At 43.5% G+C, this 23,416-nt stretch overlaps 1 protein-coding gene across 1 annotated transcript in view; it reads left to right on the forward strand.

Annotated features, from left to right (window-relative positions):
• Positions 1 to 17,518, forward strand: part of egfem1 (EGF-like and EMI domain containing 1) — a 52,627-nt gene extending 35,109 nt beyond the window's left edge. Inside the window, exons 17-38 of the mRNA XM_070905725.1 lie at positions 511 to 645; positions 1,087 to 1,221; positions 2,339 to 2,464; positions 2,827 to 2,958; positions 3,267 to 3,395; positions 3,552 to 3,683; positions 4,045 to 4,173; positions 8,255 to 8,383; positions 9,113 to 9,241; positions 10,071 to 10,199; positions 10,379 to 10,507; positions 10,857 to 10,985; positions 11,080 to 11,208; positions 12,554 to 12,685; positions 13,008 to 13,136; positions 13,357 to 13,485; positions 14,686 to 14,814; positions 15,252 to 15,380; positions 15,589 to 15,717; positions 16,527 to 16,655; positions 16,835 to 16,963; positions 17,402 to 17,518. Of these exons, the coding sequence (XP_070761826.1) occupies positions 511 to 645; positions 1,087 to 1,221; positions 2,339 to 2,464; positions 2,827 to 2,958; positions 3,267 to 3,395; positions 3,552 to 3,683; positions 4,045 to 4,173; positions 8,255 to 8,383; positions 9,113 to 9,241; positions 10,071 to 10,199; positions 10,379 to 10,507; positions 10,857 to 10,985; positions 11,080 to 11,208; positions 12,554 to 12,685; positions 13,008 to 13,136; positions 13,357 to 13,485; positions 14,686 to 14,814; positions 15,252 to 15,380; positions 15,589 to 15,717; positions 16,527 to 16,655; positions 16,835 to 16,963; positions 17,402 to 17,481 (2,807 nt within the window). The 3' untranslated portion in view covers positions 17,482 to 17,518. The remainder of the gene's footprint in view (positions 1 to 510; positions 646 to 1,086; positions 1,222 to 2,338; positions 2,465 to 2,826; positions 2,959 to 3,266; positions 3,396 to 3,551; positions 3,684 to 4,044; positions 4,174 to 8,254; positions 8,384 to 9,112; positions 9,242 to 10,070; positions 10,200 to 10,378; positions 10,508 to 10,856; positions 10,986 to 11,079; positions 11,209 to 12,553; positions 12,686 to 13,007; positions 13,137 to 13,356; positions 13,486 to 14,685; positions 14,815 to 15,251; positions 15,381 to 15,588; positions 15,718 to 16,526; positions 16,656 to 16,834; positions 16,964 to 17,401) is intronic.
• The last annotated feature ends 5,898 nt before the right edge of the window (positions 17,519 to 23,416 follow it).

Here is a 23,416-nt window from a genome sequence, read left to right on the forward strand (position 1 = left end):
TCAGTGCTTCTGTTAGTTTGCAGAAAACTACCGACAACACAACAAACTTTGTAGGAAATTGCTTGCCCAAATAGTCAGCCTGGCCTCAAATTAGATTTGTAATTATACAGTAGTGAGGATGAACAGTGGACCATATTTTTTGTATGAAGAGAGTGAAACAGGAGGCAGTGGTCACATGAGTTCAGCTTGCAGAAGTCTGATGTTGTGATAACATGGTTGTTGGGTGTGTTAATCCTAAAATGTAATGTGATAGCAGAGAAGGTTTTTTTTTTTCTCAATTAACTATGACCACCTTAACTCTAACAAACTTTAAATTGCTAACAGAATCTGTTGTCTTTGCTTAACCTTAAAAACCTCATCTGGAGTTGTACAGTTTGCTAGTGTATAAGTGTATAAGTGTAATTCACATGTATATAATTTTTGTACAATACACACAGACATACAAACCTCTTTGCTAACTCTATGCTTTTTGTCTGTTCTTAAAACTGGTCTCGGATCTCGATCCCTCAGCTTGTCCCAGGTGGACGCACGGTGCAGGCTGTTCCAAGGAATGTGACTGCGTTCAAGAACATTCCACTGGCTGTGACCCCAAAACAGGGAGCTGTTTCTGTAAGGCCGCATACCACGGCCCACAGTGTGAGAAAGGTATAACACAAAACACCAGCTCATTTGTTCAACGACAGCGTCAGCATGCGAGATCCGAGGAGTGAAACGATATAGGTCTTATCCACATGTTAAATATTCTCAGGCCTGCTCAGGTATTGACTATTTCACAGCGTCATAAAGATCCAGGTTTATGTCCTGGCGCAGTAATAGGGCTAAAGTTGCAGTAATGTCAGTAGCTGAGGGGCAATACACTCGGAGCCATGCTGTTTCCTTGCAGGGCAGTTTTGATATAATGGTTTGTAATGGAAAAGCAGTAAGAGGTTGCTGCGACTGCTCTACACCAGCCCACAGTGATCACAGAATCAAGTCAATCTTAATGTCTGTCTAGAAGGAACTACACTATGTAGTTTCACAGAATGTATGGAAATGTGTTTTGAGATTGTTTGTTAATCTTGTGTATGTATTTATGTCCTGATGTAGAATGCGAGCTCGGCTTCTTTGGTGCAGGCTGTGAGCAGCCGTGTGACTGTCCAGGTGGAGGGTCATGTGACCCCAGGACTGGAGAGTGCAGCCAGCGATGTCCTGCAGGCCTTCATGGAGATAAATGTCAGCTGGGTGAGACAAAAAGCTGATTTAGTACATTGTGCATTGAACTATAACTGTGTTAAGGTGCATGTTATTCAGACATACAAAACAATTTATGAAATGGAATAAGTGTAAGGAGCACGATCAAGTATATTTTAGGTGTGATTTTTGTTTTTTTGTATCTGGCATACATCCATAAGATCATATTTAACCTTTCAATCATTTTGAAGACCTGTTAATGTATGATGTCCCCCATCAAAGCTAGACTCCACAGCGCCCTCATGTGGTCGTGCATTTAAAGTAAAGGATCATAGTGGATACACTCCTAAGCGTGTGGATATGTGAAGTGTGTGGGCTTGCATGTGGTGGCATGTGTGGTCATTGTTTGCATATTTCATGCTTGTGCAAATGCGTTCATTTTTCTGATAAACTATGTCAACACAAATTCTAATGAATGAGTTTCTGAATTTCTCGACCTTTGTCACAATCTTTTTCAAATTGCCTATAAATCTTTCTTTGTTCTATCCTTTTCTATTCATTCTCTGCTACCTTTGATGGATGGAGTGGATTTAGTGGGTGAAATAAATAAGGCTCTCTCTTGAATTCACCTGGTCAGTGCAGGTGTTCTTGTTATTACAAACTGTGCAACCGAAAACAAGAGTGTTCCTCCACAGCAGGGTGTCCCCTGGCTGTTTACTCTGCTGGTTGATGGAAAGTTCAACCCTCTGTGTTGTGATCTAAAGTGATACTGAATATTGTTCAGGAGCCTCTGGTAAAAACATGACTTTGTGTCTCTGCGGAGTGGAGTAAGATAACAGAGCAGAGTTACAGTATGTCAGCACTAATGCACCGTCCAGGCCTTGGCTCGCTGGGTTCGTCAAAGCCAAATCAAAAGATTTTCGGGATTGTAGTTAGCTTAAGTTGCAGGCCAAGTCATGACAGGGGTGATTTACTTCAGTTACTTCTGCAGAGGCTATTGGCACAAGCTGAATAAATAAACAGAAAATGATTAAGTATTTCTAAAATTTCACTTCTGCAGTTTTTTGCGGTGTTGCATAATCCTGTCTTGTGTTTCTTTGGGTGTGTTACACTGTTGTGTTGCATCGGCCTCTGTTTGTTAGTGTTATAATCTAGTGTGTGTTGCTAGCCTGCCAGTCATGGAGCTATGGCGAGAGCTGTCGTCTGACCTGTGACTGTGGAGGAGCTCCTTGTGATCCCGTAAACGGACAGTGCATCTGTCCTGCTGGGAGGACTGGACACTCCTGTCATGAAGGTACTTTTGTTTTGTGTGGTTTTTGTGTCTTTTGGTATTAGTTTTAGGACATTTTTGCCTAATTATGTTGTGTTAGACTGTAGAAAATGTGATGACACGTGATAAAGATTGAGGACCTGTTTGGACTCACTGACATTGCGAGTCTGCAGTATTATCTTTAGCCCGCTGAAACACCAGGATGTTTGTGTTCTTTGGTGCCTCTCTAAACCAAACCAATTACAAACTTTGTAGCTTACTTTTCCATTTCATACATTTTTCCCTTAAATGATTCAAGCATAAGTGGCTTTAGGGCTTTACAGAGAAATAACTAACATAAGTGGCTTACTGCTCACTTAATCTGAAAGATACTTGATGCTCCGCAGACTGCCCTGAGGGATTCTGGGGGTTGAAGTGCCAGTCATACTGTCCTAACTGTGAGAACAGAGGCTCCTGCAACAAGCAGACTGGTGTGTGTGACTGCAAACCAGGCTTCACAGGGAACCTCTGCCAAAACGGTGAGCTTTAATCGAATTGACATTCAAGAAACATTTGTAATGTGATTTTTTTTTTTGTCTTTTTAGGACTATTTTGACCATTAACCATTAAAATCTGTGTGTCTCAAATAAAGACATTAATTTAACAGTTGAATAATTGATTGAACTGAGAGTTTGCAATTGCTAGTTGATTATTTTAGTGTTTAAAGCAATCCATTTACTAAAGTTTCATTTAAATCTAAGATATTTTTCAGTCCCTACTAACCATGTGTCTGTCTAAACGAGTGTTTTACTAAAGGATGATCCTATGAATGTCATGTTGTGTATAGAGTGTCCCCCAGGTTTCCATGGACCAGGCTGTTCAATGCGCTGTTCGTGCGACCCTGATTCTACTTGCGACCCACAGACCGGACGCTGCGTCTGCCCTCCTGGCAAACGAGGCCATGACTGTGCAACATGTAAGAACTGTAATTATCCTAATCATAATACATTATTTCATTTCAGTTTTTTATTAGGTTTTAAGAAGTGTCAATTCAGACCATAACATAACATAACAGTGAACATATCGAAACCTTGTGCTCAACTTTCACTTTCACATTTGCTGACCTTCACAGCATGTGAATCTGGTTACTGGGGTCAAGGGTGCCTCAGCAAATGCCAGTGCAAAGAGATCTCTGTGGGCTGTGACCCAGTCACCGGTCAGTGTGCGTGTGAGGCTGGCTTCACCGGAGACCACTGTGAAAAGAGTGAGTTGACTTATTATATAGTTTTGTAAATGCTGCCACCTAGGGGTGATTATCACTTATAACAGCTTTGGAGCTCATTTACTGAAAGTCATTTCCTTGATATTTTATCTTATTTTTGCATTTTTTCCTGGGACCTGGAATATGCTGAATTCTTAGAGTTGCTTATATAAAGCTCATACTGTTCTGGGATGTACCTCCCGGAACTATATTTGGTACCAAACTTGACATGACACAAGACAGTATTACCTGTGAACTGGGACTGATTTGTTTTAGCTGGCTACATTTGGTTAAATGATTAAGATTTAAGATATTGTCTCGCTAAGTGTCTCTTGATCTGCCTTCCTCACACGTTCACTGTTAGAGTGCGTGAATGGCAGTTATGGGCAGGGATGTGTCCAGCAGTGCCAGTGTCAGAGTGGAGCCCTCTGCGACCATGTGAGCGGAGCCTGTACATGTTCACCTGGATATGCTGGCACGTACTGTGAAAAGGGTAAGATTTCTTTTGTTTCTGACCAGTGACTGTTGAACTATTGCTGACGGTATCTTCAGTGAGAACGTAAAGCTATCTAAACTTTTAACTTTTAATCAATCTTTAAACATGTTATGAAGTGGTTTTAGAGACTTGATTTAAGGTCCACTTGGCATGCTTTTTCAAAATTCATAGCAACAATGTGGTTAATATTAACAAACATGAGGGTATTTTTTAAAAGTCCTGTGCACCTTTGACTGAAATGTGTAATTTTAGTTCCCTTCCTCAAGTAGAAAACCTTAGGAATACATATTTTTGCTTATTTTTTTCTGTAAACTAAGGACACAGGTAAAGTACAGAACCCTCCTTCCATCGCTCCTCCTGTCCCACACACAAACAAAACACTCCAACCTTTTATTGTGAGGATTTGCTGCTTTTCTTTGTCTTATGAGGTGAAACTGAATATCTTTGGGGTTTGGGGTTGTTGGTTGGACAAAATAAGCAACCTGAATGCTTTGTCTTTAGGAAATTCTATACCAATTTTATACTATTATCTGCCTTTTTTTTAGACTGAATGACTAAGACTCAGTCTAGAAAATAATTGTCAGATTTGTTGATAATAAGAATAATCCATTGTTGCAGCCATAAATTTATATTGAAAATTGAAAACTGGAAACCACACTGTATTGACTAAATTTAAATTCCTGAATTCAGTTTAATCTTGAATTTAAGCTGTGACATCACAAAATACAAAAACAGTGAAAGGTTTGAATACTTACTTTTATTCTCAGATTCTTTGTTGAACTACCTGTAAAGGCACTACTGCTCCTCTCCCATTACAGGTGACATTAGTAGTGTTTAACTCTTAATACACTAGAGGGCGCTGCAGGACATTCTTCTGATTTTCTCATCTCTTCCACAGTTTCAGTGAATCATCAGGCAGATTCAGTGAATCATCAGATTGTCCATATAATGTCATGAGCAAAACCATTTTAAAACCACACAAATCCCAAGATATAATTTGTATTAGTCATTCTGGGATACATGGACCATATTTCATGGGCTGCCGAGTCTTTTCAAGCATCCTGCCATAGCAAACCCTTCATGTAACAAATATTCTTGGGATCATCATTGGGATATTTTTTTACTGGACTGCAAGACATACCAACAGTCCAAGAGTCTTAACAATGTAATAGATTTGTTCTTGATTATAGTCTTTTGACTTGAAGTGGCCTCATGTTATTACAAAGCGTAAGATTTAGTGCAAGTGTACTACCAGGCCCAGAAACTCATACCACCTCTGTAGCACACGGGGCATCGTAAATCACGGCCATGTCACACTAGAACAGAGCTTCACTTCCCCAGTCATAACAGTCTAATGGCCTCAGACGCAGACGTCACTCTGATTGGACGTTGCTGTGGAAATAGGGCTATCGGTCTGACCAGATTCTGTTTTCTGAAGGCCTTTCCTCCTCAAACAGAGGTGTCTAGTTTCTCAGTCTTCTGCTGGGCCTCTTCCTTCAGGAGAAGCCAGGAAGAGGCCTGTGCTGTGAGAAGGACCAGATCTCTCTAGTTCATGTGCTTCACAGAATTAAAATGGAAAGAGATGACTTTTTGCTTTTTAGTGTTTGATTCTACGTGGGCGATTTTTTCGTCCACACGCTGGCTTCCCTAATGTTATTCATGGAAATAACTGGTTCTACAATACTCAGACAGCTTGTTGCTATGGCGAATGCATAGTTTCATTGAGCATTCTTGTGGCACTGAGGTTGATGCTAAACATTTCAGTCAAGTTTTGTCAGAGGAAACAGGCTATTGTGCTGACATGTCCTGCACACTAGACAACTTCTTCAATTAGCGTGGATCGTGCTCTGTTTCTGCTCCGCGGCTTTGATGTTTGCATCAAAATAGTTCATTTGGTGGCAGTAAAAAAGGACTCTGGTTCAATTGGCATCGAACATCCGCGTTATTGTTGAAGAAACTGGGTTGTTTTGTTGTTGTTGCGTTGATCTCTTTCAGCGTATAGACCCTGAATGGCACCAGGAAGTTCTATTCTATGTTCTCTCTATCCGCTGTATTTCTATGGTCTGGTCTCCCCGGCTGTGTGGTCCCTGGACCTGCTTTATGGGCTGACAGCAGTGGCTCTTACACAACCAGGGATCTGGAAATAATCCTCCTGTTTTAAAGAGCTCATTTAGTCTAGAGATGAAGTCTTTCAGTGATGACTGTGTGTGTGTGGTGGACCGAATCCTCTGTGTCTACCTATAAACAAAGACACAGAGGGAAGAGTCTTCATTTACAAACACTTGCAGACACTGTGCTAATATCAGATGACAAATCTGTGGTTAATATGGAAACCAGTCGCCCCCTGCTGGCATAAACAAATAATAAACTTTGCCATCCAGAAGGGTCAGTATGTCCCCCTGAAGATTTAACATAGAGTATGTGTGCTGCAGTCAACTGTGTCTGCTGCATTTGAAAAGGAAGGAAAAGTGTTTTCACATGTTTACGTGATTACTGTGTCTGGTATAAAGAACCCCGTTAAAAGGGAACATCACTCATCTGAGATGTTTAATGTTTATTTCTTAACATCACAGATGCGTTGAGCCCCTTTTCCATCGGTAAATAAATGATATATCAGAGCAACATTCCTGAAACATTATCCCGCAGGACAGAAAGATGTTGCCATGGTGTCAGCAATTGCTATCATAATAATAAACAACAGACAATTAGCCAGTGATTTTGCTACAGTACCACCACAGACCTAATGTACAGCTGGGTTAAAAATGACAGCATCCTCAGTGGGCTGGCTTTAATAACATCGCAGCCTAACCACTACAGAGGCCGACGAAGACGTCATGCTGTCAGCGTGGGAACACAGTGATGGCCATGCCAGAAACTGCTGAGCAGGAAGGATACTTTTTCCCAATCTGAGGCCTCGAGGCAGAGAAAGGAGGAGTGGACAGCATCATCAATTGGAGCAGGAGAAGGAGTGCATGATGCATTAACTGTAGGGAAACACCCTGAGTACTGTGTGGCATTTAGAGTACACAAAACCACCAAGTTACACATTTCTGTTGCACTCCCAATTTGTGGCTTCCTTCGGTAACATGGTCCGCTGCTTTCCTTATAGATAGGAGGAGGTAGTATATAAATTAAATGAAAAACTGCTGGCTGCTGAGATAATTGGGACAGAGTCTAAACAAACCCTCCCCAAGCTCAGATTTTCTCACATGTTACTGCAACAGAAAGCAGACGGGGGTTCTCGAAGAAACGGCTGTCAATCACTCAAACTTTGGCAGCGCACAGAATGGAAGACCTTCTTTGTTTTGCAAGATGCAGCTCGAGTTAGGATGTGATCTCTTCAGTGACAAATTGGAGCGATCAAAAATAGGCTGCGAATAAACAGAGTCATTCTTTCCGGCTCTGGTGAAGTCATGCTTACAGACAATATTTACATCCCAGTAGTGGAAAGGCTCATTCATCGCACTGCCTCTGGCTTGGTTCTTGTGGATGGGAGGAACTATGTTTACCAAACTCTCTGAGTGTCAATTGACTCTACACACATTTAAACAATCTCTCTGGCTCTCCTTGAGAATGGGAAACAGACTCTTATACTGACATCTCCTTGCATCAGCAGCGATACTGTAGGTATGTGTGCGTGTGGGGGTGAGGGGGGCACAGTAACCTGGCTTTGTTTTGCCATGTATTGGTGGGGCCTGTGGACTCAGCAGGTGCTCTAATTACCAGCTCTCTGTGCCCCTCTACCCTCAAAAAGGGAACGGCCTCCGAGCCGCCGTCGACTTTGATGTGGCCCAGATCCACCACACATGTGGGACATGAGCTCACTTAACGAACGCAGACCCTCTGCAAATGAACAGCCGCAGCGTGGTACTGCAATTTGATATTGGTATTTTCAGTAGGTGGTAAGACAGAGAGGGAAAGTAGGAGGAGGAGAAGAGAGTGAGAGATGGGGAAGGGAAGAGAAAGAGCTAAAAAAAAAAAAAGAAAAAGAAAGAAGTTGGCATCTAAACCTTTTCCTCTTCTTTTTTTTATGAAGCTGCCAGTTCTAACCAGTCGGATGTTTTATCTTGGCCCACAGTGTGCCCGGACGGCTTTTACGGTCTTGACTGTGGCCAGATGTGCGAGTGCAGGAACGGTGCCCGCTGCCACCACATCACAGGAGCCTGCCTATGCACCGCCGGCTGGGCAGGACCACACTGCATTCTGGGTAATGGAAGCCACATCATTAAAACGGGGTGTGAGGGAGGCCCTCACTGCAGCCCATCACGACATCCTCTCCTTAAACACGACTATGATGTGTTTGTGAACAATTATCTCTATAACGAGACATTGCCAATGACTTTTTTAGAGATGGGTAAGGGTGGAGAAAGGAGGGAGGCCAAGAGGGCCCTTTGGCATACACGGTTTAATTGAGCTCTATTCTGGATAAATGCACCCACGTGTGTATAGCGATCAACATTAGGAGAGGGAGAACATAACTCGGAAGACTGTTTAGTAGCTACCCAATCAGTGTTCTCATACTAAAGTTTCTTGAGGATTTCATGCCGTTGTTTTAATGAATCCAGTGAAATGCCCACTAAAGCTCTCAGTCTGTCATTCTGCAGGCTTATTCAAGACTCTTTCCTCTTGCCACAGCCATTTTGTGGTCCTGACTACCAGAGCCAGAGTCAGCAGAAAGCCACTAGCATGACTTAATGATGCATCTCTGTCATTAGCGTATTTTCCTCTTTCTTAGACTCCAAATGTCATCATGGAGTTTGATCATTAAGGAGAAGTTTACAATATGTGTGCTGAAAACTATAATGTCTCAAAATGCCCTTTAGCCCTCCAGTCTCATTCATTTTCTGCAAATATAGCTGCAGTTGACTTTTAAGTTAATACTGAATGTGTTTTGTGTGTATGTTATCATCTGTGTGTGTGTGGTTTGTGTTGGTAGGATGCCCAGAGGGCCATTTTGGGGAGCAGTGCAGTCAGACCTGTGAGTGTCAGAACAGAGCCAGGTGTGACCACGTCACCGGGCGATGCAGCTGCACGGCCGGGTGGACTGGAGTCAGCTGCCAACTGCGTGAGTAGCTCATCACTCAGCGTGACAAACCCTGTCAAACGTTTTCCTGCTATTTTCTTAAAAGACGATACCAGTGGGTTTGCGCATTTTAGCTCATTTACTACTAATGACTTATACTTTACATCACAACTGTCCATTTTACAAACCGTGCTGCTGTGTTTTGGAAAATTGGACACATTTTGTCTGCTGTTAGAGGTACCCAGTGGTTTTCATTCATTATTTCTTGTAATATGAAAATAAAACTTGCTTCACTTGTGTTAACCATCTCAATGGATTTTTGACAAAATGATGGCAGACTTGTCTTTACACAACTTGACCAAGTTTTAAAGAGTTTATTTTTATATCATACAGATATGAATGGATAACAATGGCTGCCTGCAACTGTTAGAAAAATAAAAAAAGGAAATCTATAATTTTATAGTCTGTATTAAAAGTTGTAGTCAAGGAGCCACAGTTTGGTATGGTCCTTTAAAGGCACTATTCAAATCATCATTTTAGAAGTTTGAGATCATTAAAAATACCCCCCCGGATTCTTGCATAGGTATGTATGCACATAGAATTGCAAAAACACACACACCTGGAGTCACAATATTAATGATAATTGCAGATACAAGCTTACATACACTTGTTTCTCAATGAAAAGCTAAACATATAAAATACATGTGAAGTGTACAGTGTGTGTGGACTGCTTCCTCCTAACTGTCGACTTTTAAACTCTCTCATGTTTTTAGATACTAACTTTTTTAAACTATCTACATTGTTGTCTTAATCTTCACGTCATTAACTGTCTACACTGTACTGTGTTGCGTGTGTGTGTGTGTGAGTTCAGCCTGTCCTGCAGGACAATATGGGGAACACTGTTTTGGCCAGTGTCTGTGCCAAAACGGAGGCTCTTGTGATAGCGTGTCTGGTCAGTGCTCCTGCCCGCCCGGCTGGACTGGAGCCGCCTGTGAGTTAGGTGAGTCCTGCAGTACTGTGTGTTACTCTGCATGGAAGCTAAGAGAGACACACGCGACTCTTGAACGTCCATTTTGTCCACCTGCCCCTGTCTTTACAATTCAATGTCTAGGGAAAACCATTGAGCGTTTATGACATGAATCATTTCTTGTCTGAGGTTTTCCTTTCCCTCTCTCCTAGAGTGTGAGGAAGGACGTTACGCAGAGAACTGCACTCGGGTCTGCAGCTGTACGAACGGAGGGAAATGTGACAGAGTGACAGGAAGATGTGTGTGTCTGCCTGGTTGGATAGGAGAGCTTTGTCAGTCAGGTAGGTGCCTTCCTAAGCTTCACTACAGCACTTTTGCATTACAGCATATTTTTAGGTTTTTGGCATAGTACACACAGTATTATGTGCAATCTGTTTTTCACCTGTCCAATTGAGACCTATCTGCCATCCCTCTGTTGCCTGCTGATGTGTCTTGAAAAACATGGAGAGGTGTAGCCCTTCTGTGTAGCAGGAGTAGCAAAAAGTGAAGGTTTACTTACTCTTGGTATCATAAAACCAGCTGTCTCAAAAGAATTTGTGCAATTAGCATTGGTTAAATAAGCATAAACATTTTACTCTCAGACTCTAATGTTGTATGCTGAACACGAATGCTTGTGTGTTTTGTCTGAAGCCTGCTCTAAGGGATTCTTTGGAGAGGGCTGTGAGCAGAGGTGTGACTGTGTCCATAGTACCAGTTGCCACCATGTGACGGGCCGCTGTGAGTGTGAGCCAGGCTGGAGAGGAGCCAGGTGTGACAAACGTGAGTGTGTATAAGACTGAGGAAATTGCAACGGCAGTAGAATAGCTTTGAACACGAGAGTAAAGGGACGATGTGTGTGTTTGTCGGCTCCCAGCCTGCCTTCCGGGGTCCTACGGTGCTTCCTGTGCTCAACGCTGTCAGTGCCAGGCTGGGGTGTCCTGTCACCATGAGACGGGGAGTTGCGGGTGCCCAGCTGGACTCTCAGGGCCCGGCTGCGAGAAACGTAAGAATGAAAAGAAAATCTATCTAAAAATAAAACTTTACTGCACAAACATTTGTATTTTGTAACATTTTGATTTGCTTCCCAACTGTAAAAGGCAAACTAAATAAACATAAATAAATAAAGACAGAAATATGGTATCTCACACACGTCCCTTATGCATAACTGGTTATCGAGAAAGCCTTGGCACATGGCTAATCACTGTCATGCATTTAAAACCATTTGGCTGACATATGTGCCTTGTTGACAGAAACAGTCACCCTGAAACACACCACTCCCATCAGGAAGGAAAGGCATCATGGGAGTGAAGTGATCACTGAGAATCATTCTGTTAATACTGATTAAAATTTATTTTTTCCCCCCTCAGTCCTCCTGGGAAAGATTACCCTATATTCCATTCCAGGAAATGCACTCTACACCGGCACTAAACCCGCACTGTCACAGGACTTTATGCTAATGCTTCATTATTTAGACCGTACCCTTTAGGACTGTATACGAGCAGCTTCACCCCCTCACCACCTCAGCTCCCTTCCTCTCCTCACACACTCCCCAGACATCTGATAAATGTTACACACCAGTTGCCAAGTAAAACAGAAGGCATTGTTTTTGTCTCCTCGGCGGCGGATAAGGGCCTTTGGAAGGCAGACATGCATAATGACAGCGCCGTAATTGCCTCTTTAGTCTGGAGTCCTTTCTTATCTGTCCCCCACGCTGCCTGCTGCTGCCTGACTGAGTAGCTGAGTGCTGCAGTCTCACCCGAAAACATGTTCAGTTCACAGATTCATCTTGTTCGCTATGACTGATTGTCTCTGGACTCCATTCATTATTGTGATGAGCGTATACATATGTATTTGGAACGGGTGTGTGAAAGAATGTCCCTCTGCGTCCCTCTGAGGTTTGGGCACCAGGGAAAGTTGTTGGGAGTTTTGGTTTTGTTGCCAGTCAATGCTGAATGTCCCAGTAACGTTCACAGAGTGATCTGAGGAAGGAAAGGGAAATGGCTTTTGTCTTTTTTCCCACAAACTACTGAATGTGTGCATGTTTAAGGATCTGTTGTCTTAATTTAAAAATGACAAATAAACATAACAAACATTAAATAATGTTGGTGTGGAATTCAAATTAACACTTTGAGCAAATGCCTGAAAATAGTATGTATTATTAACAAAAAGCATTGATTCTAATACAGATCATTTTGACCCACTTATGGAAGAATGTAGGTTCCAATGACCTATGCATCTAAGGGTGAAGGAAATTGTCCATGCAAATCAAATGCCTACCTCTTTCTAAATGTGACCAAACACTCCCACTGTTGTGTACATGCGACATATTTCTGGATTTATCATCTTAGCCTGTCGTGCTGGCATGTTCGGACAAAACTGCACCCAGCTGTGCCGATGTTCAGGAGACCAGGAGCAGTGCCATCCTGTGACGGGGAAATGCAGCTGTTTACCTGGTTACTACGGAGCACACTGTGAGCTACGTGAGTACCAGTGTGGACTAATGCAAGGCGTGTGCTAATATGCCTTTAGTTAAACAGGGAGGTGGGTGGGAGGAATGTGGTAGCAGGGTACATACTTGGCCTAATTTGTAGATTTCCATTGAAGTCAAACATTCATGTATTCATAAATATAAACCAGTCAGGACATTATCATGTCATTATGTTGTATGATTGACAGTGAAATGTTTCCTTTAAACACAAAGCAAAACTGATTCTGTTCTGCTAACCTGTCTGCTGTATCCTGCATGTAAAATAATATCAACCCCCCCTCGTTTACTCTCTTTCCTTCTCGCTTTGTCTCCAGGGTGTCGAGCAGGGACTTTTGGGCCAAACTGCAAGTCCAGATGCAGCTGCATCAATGGTGGTCGCTGTGACTTCAGGACTGGGGCTTGCTACTGTCCTCCTGGCTTCATTGGAGCTGATTGCAGCTCAAGTACGTCAAGAAACCTTGCACCTGTTTGTACTCTTGTCTTTCTGCCCCCCTTTATTCATTATTTGGAGTTAGTGTTGTAGGGATGTCAATCATTTCAGTTTCCATGTTGTATTGGAAAATTCTGGTCAACCACGACTGAGGCAACCCAACCCGCTGTGAAACAAAGATTTTTTTATTCATTTATACTTTTGTGTGGATGAAGATGTGTTTATCTCTGCAGGTTGTCCGAGCGGGTCCTATGGGAAGGACTGCGCTAAGCTGTGCTCCTGTGGGGAAGGAGGGCAGTGCCACCCAGCAACTGGGAAGTGTATCTGTGGCCCTGGTTGGATGGGACAGTCCTGCCAAGAAGGTAATGCTAACTCATGTCTCATGTTTGTTTGGGGAAATTAGCTCGTGCAGGGCGGGGAGCTATGACACACCAGTCCTAGTTGTTTATGATGTCCCCAAACATTTTAAACGTTTACATGGTGCATGTTATTCCAGTGTGAATCATTTTAATACAATCAATTTGATCAAAGTCTGATGTATACACAATGTATGTGCAGTAGTGCTAATTAGTAAAGAGAGGTGTTAGCAAATGAGTTAAAAAGTAAAACAAAAATACAATTAAATTAAATGTAGTTTGGTTGAAAGTATTGACCTTGGTATTATGGAGTTTGAGACTGCTGTACAATAAATAAAATGCACACTGGCACTTTTAAAATTAAGTCAAGAAGAAATAACTATCTACTAAATTAAAAAAGGCAATTCATTGTTCAATCACAGATATCAAACGCAGTTTATATCCAGCCTTTTATCTTTTATCCTTCTCTTGAGTATACAAAAAGTCACCACTGAGGCTGACATGCATCAGTGGGAACCACTGGCCCTAATGAGTTCCTCAGAAATAGCAGGCCTAACTGGAAAGTGAGAAACAACCACTGAAATGAGGGAGCATTTTTCACCATTTTTCACTGTATATTTAAGTAACAAATTCTCCATTTCCTCAGTGTGAGGCCTCTGATGATCACAGGGCAGAGTTGGGTTTTCTTAATCTCTCCCTTTATCAGCAATTCAGTTGGATTGCAAGCGGGGATTGCAAGCGGGGATTTCCATCACTGCTTGCGCTAAATGCTCTCGTCTTTAGCCTCCCGTATGTACTTGGACATACCACCTCTTAAGTTCCTCTTGTTGAATGTTTACAGAAACCTATAAGTAGCTCGTTCTCTGTGTTCCGTGTCGCTGGATTTGGCAAGGAAGCAAATAAATAAACAGGGAAATCAAAGACGGCTTGCTTATTGTTTTCCCAATCTAAATTACCCAGAGAAACGAAATGATTATTCTTTTATATCAGTGCCAAATTAGACTACTTTGCCATCTCTTTAATGAACTGTTGCTTAAATAAACATGTGTGTGGTTATTGCAATCTAGTATATGTGTGTGTGAAAGAGACAGACAGATGGAGCACACGCTGTGCACTGTGTGTTACATCCGTTGGTGTTATTGCAGAGTAGAACAGAAGGGTCTGTAGTTCCTGTCTTGTCCTGATATCCTCTGAATGTTTCTCCAGCATGTCCTAGGGGGCGCTACGGCCTGCATTGCAGAAACACATGCAGCTGTCAGAACGGGGGTCTGTGTGACCCTGTCCACGGGTCTTGCAAGTGTGGACTGGGCTGGACTGGACCCCGCTGTGACACAGGTACACGTTCACAGGCAGCAGACACAACAGAAAATAATCAGAACTAAACAAAACAGTATTCTGTTCATGGGAAACAACAAACGACAAAGCTGGTAGAGAAAACTCTTTAAAACATTAGAGTAGTTTACCTCCTGCTATCTGACGATCTACTTCAACTGACTTTTTTCCCCCCAGAACTCACTTATATCACTTTTCTGTTTAACTAACGAATAGTAATAATAGGCAATTAGCCAATGTGACTCCTCCATTATATTAGTGTTTGTGTTATTGATTGTCAGCTTTATCAAAAGTTACATATAAGCCACATATGGACCGTATTGACAGTACATTCTCTGTACAATTTCTGCTGAATCATATTGCTTGAAGCAGTTTCTTCAGGAATAAGTTTTAATTGAAAATGTACAACTTAGCTTGTGTGTGTGTGTGTGTGTGTGCAGCCTGCTCACAGGGAAAATATGGGTTTGATTGTGCACAAGACTGTCCGTGCCTCAACAATGGGACCTGCGACCGATTTACTGGCACCTGCAACTGTACTGCTGGATACTATGGCCACTCCTGTCAACACGGTATGCAAACACCTACTTATAATACAAAAAGAGACTTGATGATAAGGCCAGTGGCCTCACTGACACCTCTGTAAAAGCTCTCCTAGTGAAATAGGTGACAGTCTGGGACTTAAATGAACCTTGATGCAACATGACTACATGACCCTTTTCAACCACACCCTGTAACAAGTAAACTTAATCTAAATTCAGTGTCTTGTGTCTCTCTTAGGCTGCCCATCTGGCTTCTTTGGAGTAAACTGTGCCCAAACGTGTGACTGTAAAGTGGGGCAGACATGTGACCATGTGACAGGCCAATGTGTGTGTCCACCAGGCTACTATGGCCCACGGTGCCAAAGACGTGAGTATACATGACTATCTAAGGGTTGTTTCATAAAAATCACAAAAGTACATTTTCAGTACATTTTTAAGGCCATGATGGGTCAAAAATCATTAATTGTAAAATCAAACAGACATATTTTGATTGAATGAACAAATGTAAAGTTACAGTCCCTTTTAAAGGGAATAGATATCTCATCTTTTAGTTACAGTAAAGCAGCACCGTGAAAAAAAAGAAACAAGATTAAACACACAGTCCCAGGTTTGTGCACATTAATAAACAGCCACCTGGATGCCCAGCTGCAATAGGACAGGGGCAGATATGAGCATACATGAATAAGAAATTTAAAAAAGAAAAAAGAAAAAATGAGTTGGTATGAGTGTGTTCTGGCATGCAGACAGACAGGCTCATAGGTAGGTGGGCAGGCGAGCAGACTGGTTATTTGATGGGAGGCAGGTGTTTCCCGACTGCTTAATGCGTTCCTGTTACATCCTTGCGCCCTCCTGCCTGCTCGCAGGGCTCTCAGCCGCAGTGTGAGCGCCTAAACGGCCACTTCAGTCCCAGCAGGAGATATGACTGAGCATTGCAGAGCAGCTGGCAGGCTCCAGAGACAGACCTGGCTCTATCTGTGTGTGTGTGTGTGTGTGTGTGTCTGTGTGAGAAAATGTAGATGCACATTTTCTTATCACTAAATTAACTTGTGAATTTGAGTGACTCTGTCTTCCAAACTATGTGCTTTTGTGTGTCTATTTGTTTGATTGTGCACAGTCACATGTGTGAATAAATAATTATAATTGTAAAGTGTATTTGTGTTTTTTCTTCGTTTTAAGGGTGTGAAGCTGGCAGGTTTGGACTGAGCTGTGGACAGTCATGTGACTGTGCTGGTGACGCGCCATGTGACCCATCGACTGGACGGTGCCTCTGTCCCCCAGGAAGGACAGGACAGAGATGTGAAAAAGGTAGACGGCACCTTGAGGGAAGCACTTTTATTGACATGACTTACGTAAATCAAAAGTAGATATTAAAGTGTAATTAGCAGAAATTCAGAAAACGCCCTCTCTATGCATGTATGTCTGTCATGCAGAAACTTTTTTTTTAAAATCTCTCCCTCCCTGCTGCTCTGTCTTCTCTGTCTCAGACTGTGGTGGAGACCACTTTGGCCCCGGCTGCTCCCTGCCATGCCGGTGTTCCCACAGGGCCCGCTGTGATGGGCTGAGTGGGCGATGCCTGTGCCCACTCACCTGGATGGGCCCCACCTGTACTGAAGGTAAACCTAAGCTCCTATTGCCACACACACACACACACACACACACACACACACACACACACACACACACACACACAACTAGGGCTGTCAGACTAAAGCTAAACGGACACACACGCACACACAAGGTCGCGGGCTGTAAAGCTGAACCAGCTTTAGTGAAATACCGTGTCATGAAGTGTGAGAGGCTGAGCCCCATCACTCTGTGTGTCACCCTGTCTCCCTCAATAGCTGCTCCTGTCTCCTGACAGTTATTTTAATCTGCACCCAGCATGGAGCCAGGCTTGAGGCTGTCTTCGTTTTACCTCCTCAAAGCCAAGCACACGGGAGACTACGTACCAGTTACTTCTCCTCCAAAAAAAGACCGCAGCACATTTGCTTCTGATTTTCAAATAGTGCTGATGTCTTCTTGCTTTTTTTTTTCTCTCTCTCTCTTTTCAGCACTGCTACACCAAAGCCCGGGACCGCTGAACTTTTCTGTGTCCCAAAGAAAGAGAAGAGCAGGCAGCAAAACCACATAACCCAAGCAGAGGTGCAAACTCCTGACTGGGCGCTCAAACACGGGGCTTGGCTCTGTGAAGCATTACTCAGATCATCTTAGTAGAGGTGATGTTAGTAATGCCATGTTTTTGTGAAACTGGTATTCAGCTGTCAGAAACTGGCACTCCATCACTGAGCCTGGAGCTTCCGATAATCACCCAGTGGACCCGGCATGTGAGGGGCCCTCAAAGGACTCTGAAGCTACCCCAGGGTTACACAGACTTCTAAGCAATACACACCAATACCTGCATTTGTGACTATTGCTGAAAAGCGGTTCATTTGCTTTCCAGTTTGACATTTAATGAGTTGTTATGGGTTCAGTTTCTTTCCTAAGTGGCTGAATCTCGTCACCAGAGAGCCTTCACAGCCCCTACCAACACTTTGTTTTTTCTACTTGTGTCCACAAAAAACTTGATGGTTTGCATAACAGAATGCCAAGCATAGTTCTGGTGAAAATGAAATGCCTCTAAAACAGATTTAGAAACATATGGGTGACTTATTTACTTATTCTGAAAATTAAAACACCAAGATCCACACACACTGGGACTGCAGGCACAAGAGCTGCAAAAGTATGGTCCAATAGAAGAGCCATAAATGTTTCATAGTAAAAATTACCTCCAGACAGGTTTTAAGATATATAAATAATAATTTGCTTTAAAAATGCTTTAAAAGATAATTTATGTCCAATATGGTTTTTGACATTATATTCACCACCTTCATCACCTTGTTAAATAACTTAAAATGACATCATACTCCTTCTCCAGAGACCCAGAATCTATGAACAAAGATGCTTCATTTAAAAAGTTTCATTGCTGGACACAATTTGTCTCCTACTTCACTGAAAAGTGTGCTGCAGGTCTAAGTCGCAGATTGAACCACAGTTGGCTTCCGAACTAGTTGTGATGTCACAAAATCCTACTGGTACGCGCACGTCCGAAACTGAGACTCGAGGTGGGCAGCGGATGAATGTTGAAACAGCCTTCTAGTGTCAAACTCTGCACATTCATGTGCATGTACATGAGTGGAGGGGAACTTTAATATAAGGAATCAAACGAAATCTAATTGGTCAATTCTCTTTGAGTCCTGTGACTGCATACAAATATGGCAGGTTTAAAATGCTGATTCTTGTGTTAATGTAAATCCAGTATACCATTCAGTGTGTGTTGATGCATCCTCATCAAACCATTATGTAGTTCACTTTCATCATGGTGACCCACAAAACACTGAAATGGACCTTGATTGGTTCGTTGGTTGGTCTATCTATGGGACTCTTTCACAAGAATGGGCTCACAATGGGCTCACATACCCACCTTTTATAAATGTCTGTGAAGATGTTGTCTATCCATAAGTTATTTCAAAGTGGCTCATGGATTCTGAACGTGACGCAAACAAGCTTCATTTACCAGCGTTACGAACACTCTCCATTTGCTGGCATTGATCATGGGTTGTCTTATCGCAGTGCGGTGTGCTGGCGAAATACTGCAGGCAAAACTTGTATTCATTGCACTTCTTCCAGATGTGTGTTTATTGAGTCAGCAGCTGATACAGAGTTTGGGAGTCTTATAGAACATGGTAAAAAGTGATGTTAATAGTTTTTTCTGCAGTACCTGTACACATTTCTATGTTCATACAATATTAGAAGATAAGGTCACAAGTCCCAGATCACTACTGCAATAATTTACCGTACCTGTGCATTTGATTTAAATGAGGGTGTTTCATTTTTGCAAAAAGGTTTGGGAGCAGGGCCACGCCTCAACCACACCTCTAATAACCTGTCTAGCCTACTTATACCCGGCAAACCATCCAGCACTGTTTGCCCCGATTTCATCAGCCAATAATCCTTCCCTACATCCCAGACTATCTGACATCACCATCCACACTCTCTCATATTCACGCTCCGAAGGAGTAAAACAGATCAGCTGGGAGTTTCTTTCCCTATCTACATTTTCCGCTTCAACTCCTATCTCAGCCCATATGAACTGCTGACCAAATACATCAGCTCCAGGTATGCTGCCCAGGCATCACCACAGCACCCTCTTTTTCTTACGGAATCAGGTAAAATGGCCACCCGATTCTGGTTCCAGAAGCATTTACACAAGGTCCTCCACATTTTGGGCATATCATCAGAACACTATTCAAGCCATTCCCTCCACATTGGCACAGCGTCCACAGCTGCCAGACTGGGCATCTCAGATCAAACCATCCAGGTTCTCGGCTGCTGGTCATCTCAGGCATACCGCTCCTACATACGCAACAATCTTAACGATCTCCGTCAAGCTCATGCTCAACTTGGTTCAACTTAATCTGACTCTTTTGGGGGTCTGTAATCAGCTTGGGTGGAAAACACACCGAGACGGAACCCCAACACTGAGTCTCCCTCCGCCCTGGTCTTCACTACGACCTCCCAGACCAGCCTAACAGACGACATCTTTCGTCCACCTCCATCCCGCCCCTTTACATTCATTCATCAGTCAATGACATTCAATACTAGAATGTTCATTAAACCCGTAAATGACATTGTTGTGGTGTGGTCCTTGCTAGTGAAACTGTATTTGTATTGTGTCTCAGGTTGGTGCCAGTTGTATCAGTCATAACCTACTGTGCTCACTTCCTGGCATACCTATGTCAGTGGTGCTACATCGATACATTCAGTTTTTTACTGTCTATCTTTTCCATTGTCTTTTTATTTCACACGTGCGTCTTTCATCATCTGCGGTTATGTTTTGATCAAAACAAAGAAAAAAAGAGAAACAAACCAAATAAATGAGAACAAAAACATTTGTGGACACCTGCATCTGTTTTTGAATGATGTGCTTTGAATGCGGTGTTGCATGGCATTGATTTCTGTGATCCCTGAGTGGGGTGGGAGGGTGCAGCAAGGTATGGAGGCAGAAAAAGGGGGGAGAGAGGTTCCAGCTGTCACAGAGAGCTATGGGATCATGTGTGTGTGTGGATATATCAGTGTGTGTTTTTGTGCTAGGCCACTACCAGGCATCTCTCATCAGCCAGAGAAGGGTCAAGCATTAAGGCCATGTCTGTCTCCCTGACAGTAGTCAAGTGGGTGGGGGTGTGGGAGGCACCTGAGCAGGTTACACTGGTGGTGTAAGGTGCGTGTGTGCCTGCTCTTCTGTGTGTGTGCGTGGGTTCTGTCTCCCTGAGGCATTTTTCAAGTGCACTGGAGCATTTTCTCCTCTATCGGCCAAAGGCGGCTCTGGTCTGGCAGAAGCAGAGGCAGGTGCCTGGACCGAACATGCACCCCTTACACAGCATCCCCCGGGGTGAGTGATGGGTGAACGGACCCGCCAGTGGAGGATGGAGCCCCCCACACCCACTCTCCGGTGTGGCTGATGGATGGGGGGCCGCTCCTGCTCGCCCTGTGTTGTGACAAGCAGCAGATGTTCTCCAATAATGTTTATCGGCCGGGCCTTCATCTTCAGATGACACACACCTGTTTCCAGTCAAACAGGCCCAGAGAGGCCATCCATCCACAAAGCTCTGGGTGGCCACTGCACCGCTGGATCAGCCCTCCGCACAAAATGCTGGGTGCCACAGCAGACAGCAGTGCCACAAATGAAGAGCTGGCACGCCAAAAGATCTAAATGGTACGATCAAAAAGTAGCTCTAGTGGAAGCCAAACCACACTGCACAGTTGCTCCAGTCTTGTAGTACTAATACTACATACAATAGAGGCAGTATGTAGCAGCGGGTTGTCTTTTATTTTTATTTAGATGCTCATGGGGAAAGGAGCTGATTCAGGCATCATTTTGGTTTACTTAGAAAGGTCTCAGCACTTCGAAGGCCACTTTTGTTTTATTACAAGCGCAGAAACAAAGATGCTCTTTGTGCTGAAAGGCTTTTGGAGGGAAAAAATGGCCTACTGTGGTGTGCATGCTGGCTTATCAGGAGTGAGGGAGAGAGAGAAGGGTGCAGGAAACTGGCGATGAAATAGCCCGTAAAAGGTAAGATCGCATCATGGGTACTTTTTTGCTGTAATTAAGCATACGCCACTCTTTGCAAAAGAGATTCTATCACTTCACTGCCATGGCCCCACGTCCCAGAGATCATTTCTGCCCCCTCTGCGCTGAACCAGATCTCTCAGAAGGCCACAGTGTTTTGAACTCCAGCTGACAAAGCTGTCCGCTCAGATAAAGGAATGAGGGGGGAAACCATTTCAACACGTCCTGCACCATTTGTTCGGTTGTTGCCTGGAAAAATAAATGTTAAATGTCGACGCTGCAAAAAGATGCGTATCAGGGAACTCTCCCACACTCTGGAAGCTGTTTGTTGTGAAGAAGGCATCCTTGGTTTAGATGTGACAGCACAGAAACGATCTCGCAACTTGTTCCAAGTAGAAATGATGTATAGATGTATGTTTGTTTATCTAGTAGGTGAAATGTTAAAGTTGAACTAGATGTAGGTAGGTGTATGTTAGTATATTCACCACTGGATGGCGCTCAATATGGAAAAAAAACATGGAGCCACTGAATGATTCAAGTGAGTACACATGAATGAATGGCTCATGGTATAATATAATCAACATAATAACGTTTATATATTCAGATTGTCTGAAACTCAACTATATATTTTACTTTTAAACTTCTCCAGCAGAACCCTAATCTGCTATATCCACTCAAACACACAAACAGGGATCAGAAGGCCTTGATGAGCTACTTTCTAATCTCCTCCATGAGCAGAGAATGAGATGATTTCAACAGCCGGCTCCAAGTGGTTCTGCCACCACGCCTGTCCTGATTAGACTCGTCATATTAAAACCATGTGCCCGACTGCTCTCTGCTGTGTCCTGGTCTGTTCCCCGGTACTGTGCTGAGTGTCCATCAATAACACTAATGACCCGTGGCCTCCAGGGAGAAAAACAAACAGTGAAACAAAACCACAAACCTTAAGCTCTGCTGCTTACTAAGGGGGAGAGGGCAGGGGTGGGGAAAAGACAAGAAGATAGGCAGAGACGATGAAGAAGAAGAAGAAGAAGAAGAAGAAGAAAGAGAAGGAGAAGAAGAAGGGGAGAAAAGGGGGAGAGTCTGATAGGCGTGCAATCATTTGCTCTGCAAACACACACACACACAAGGGAGGACACCGGCAGAGGAGGTGCTACCATTATTGTAAACACAACAAAAACTTGATGTGGTGATTTGTGGAGTCTCCCCACCCAAACACACTTCCCACTTGTGCCAACTGTTAGCACCACTTCATACCAGCCCCTCTACCACCCCCGTCCCTCCTTGAAGGCTACACTCCCACACCCATCCATGCCTCCCTCTCCGAAAATGTTTCCCCTGGCGTCTGAGTCAGCACGGGTGCCAAGTCAATCAGTGTGAGAGCTGCCAGCTGTGATGGCCTCTCTCTCTGGGGGTGTGATGTATGTTCCAGCGAGGGGAGCGGGGCAGTTACATGCCACACAGGGCTGGCTGCGTGGACGGGTGGCAGAGGAGAAGGAAGGGGAGGGTTGGGGTGAGGAGAGAAAGAGGACGGTGGCTAAACAGGAGCTGTAATGAGGCCTGATGGATTCTGAGGCTGTGCCAGCTGCCCCATTAGCTGAGTGGCTCCAAACCCCACGAAGCGTTGCCCACAGTGTGCCCACCCGTCCACATACACACAATGTAGGGACACAACAGCTTGGGGATCCAGCCCCTTTGACACACACACACACACACACTTCGCATTTAACTAAAACAGATTGAATTGACTAATGCACACTCCTCTGTCTGACTTCCTTAGCTCTTTAAACACACACTTACACACACACTCATCCAGGGCCTTGCCAGCCACACTTCAATACACACTGAGCCCTTTATGAGAAGCTGTGGGTTAATGACGGCAATAACTCGTCCCAACGTGTTGATTAAGTGTGAGAGGATACATGGGTGACATTGGCATGTGCTAATCAACACTGATCAA

Source organism: Enoplosus armatus, chromosome 5, assembly GCF_043641665.1.
Source record: "Enoplosus armatus isolate fEnoArm2 chromosome 5, fEnoArm2.hap1, whole genome shotgun sequence".
NCBI lineage: Eukaryota > Metazoa > Chordata > Actinopteri > Centrarchiformes > Enoplosidae > Enoplosus > Enoplosus armatus.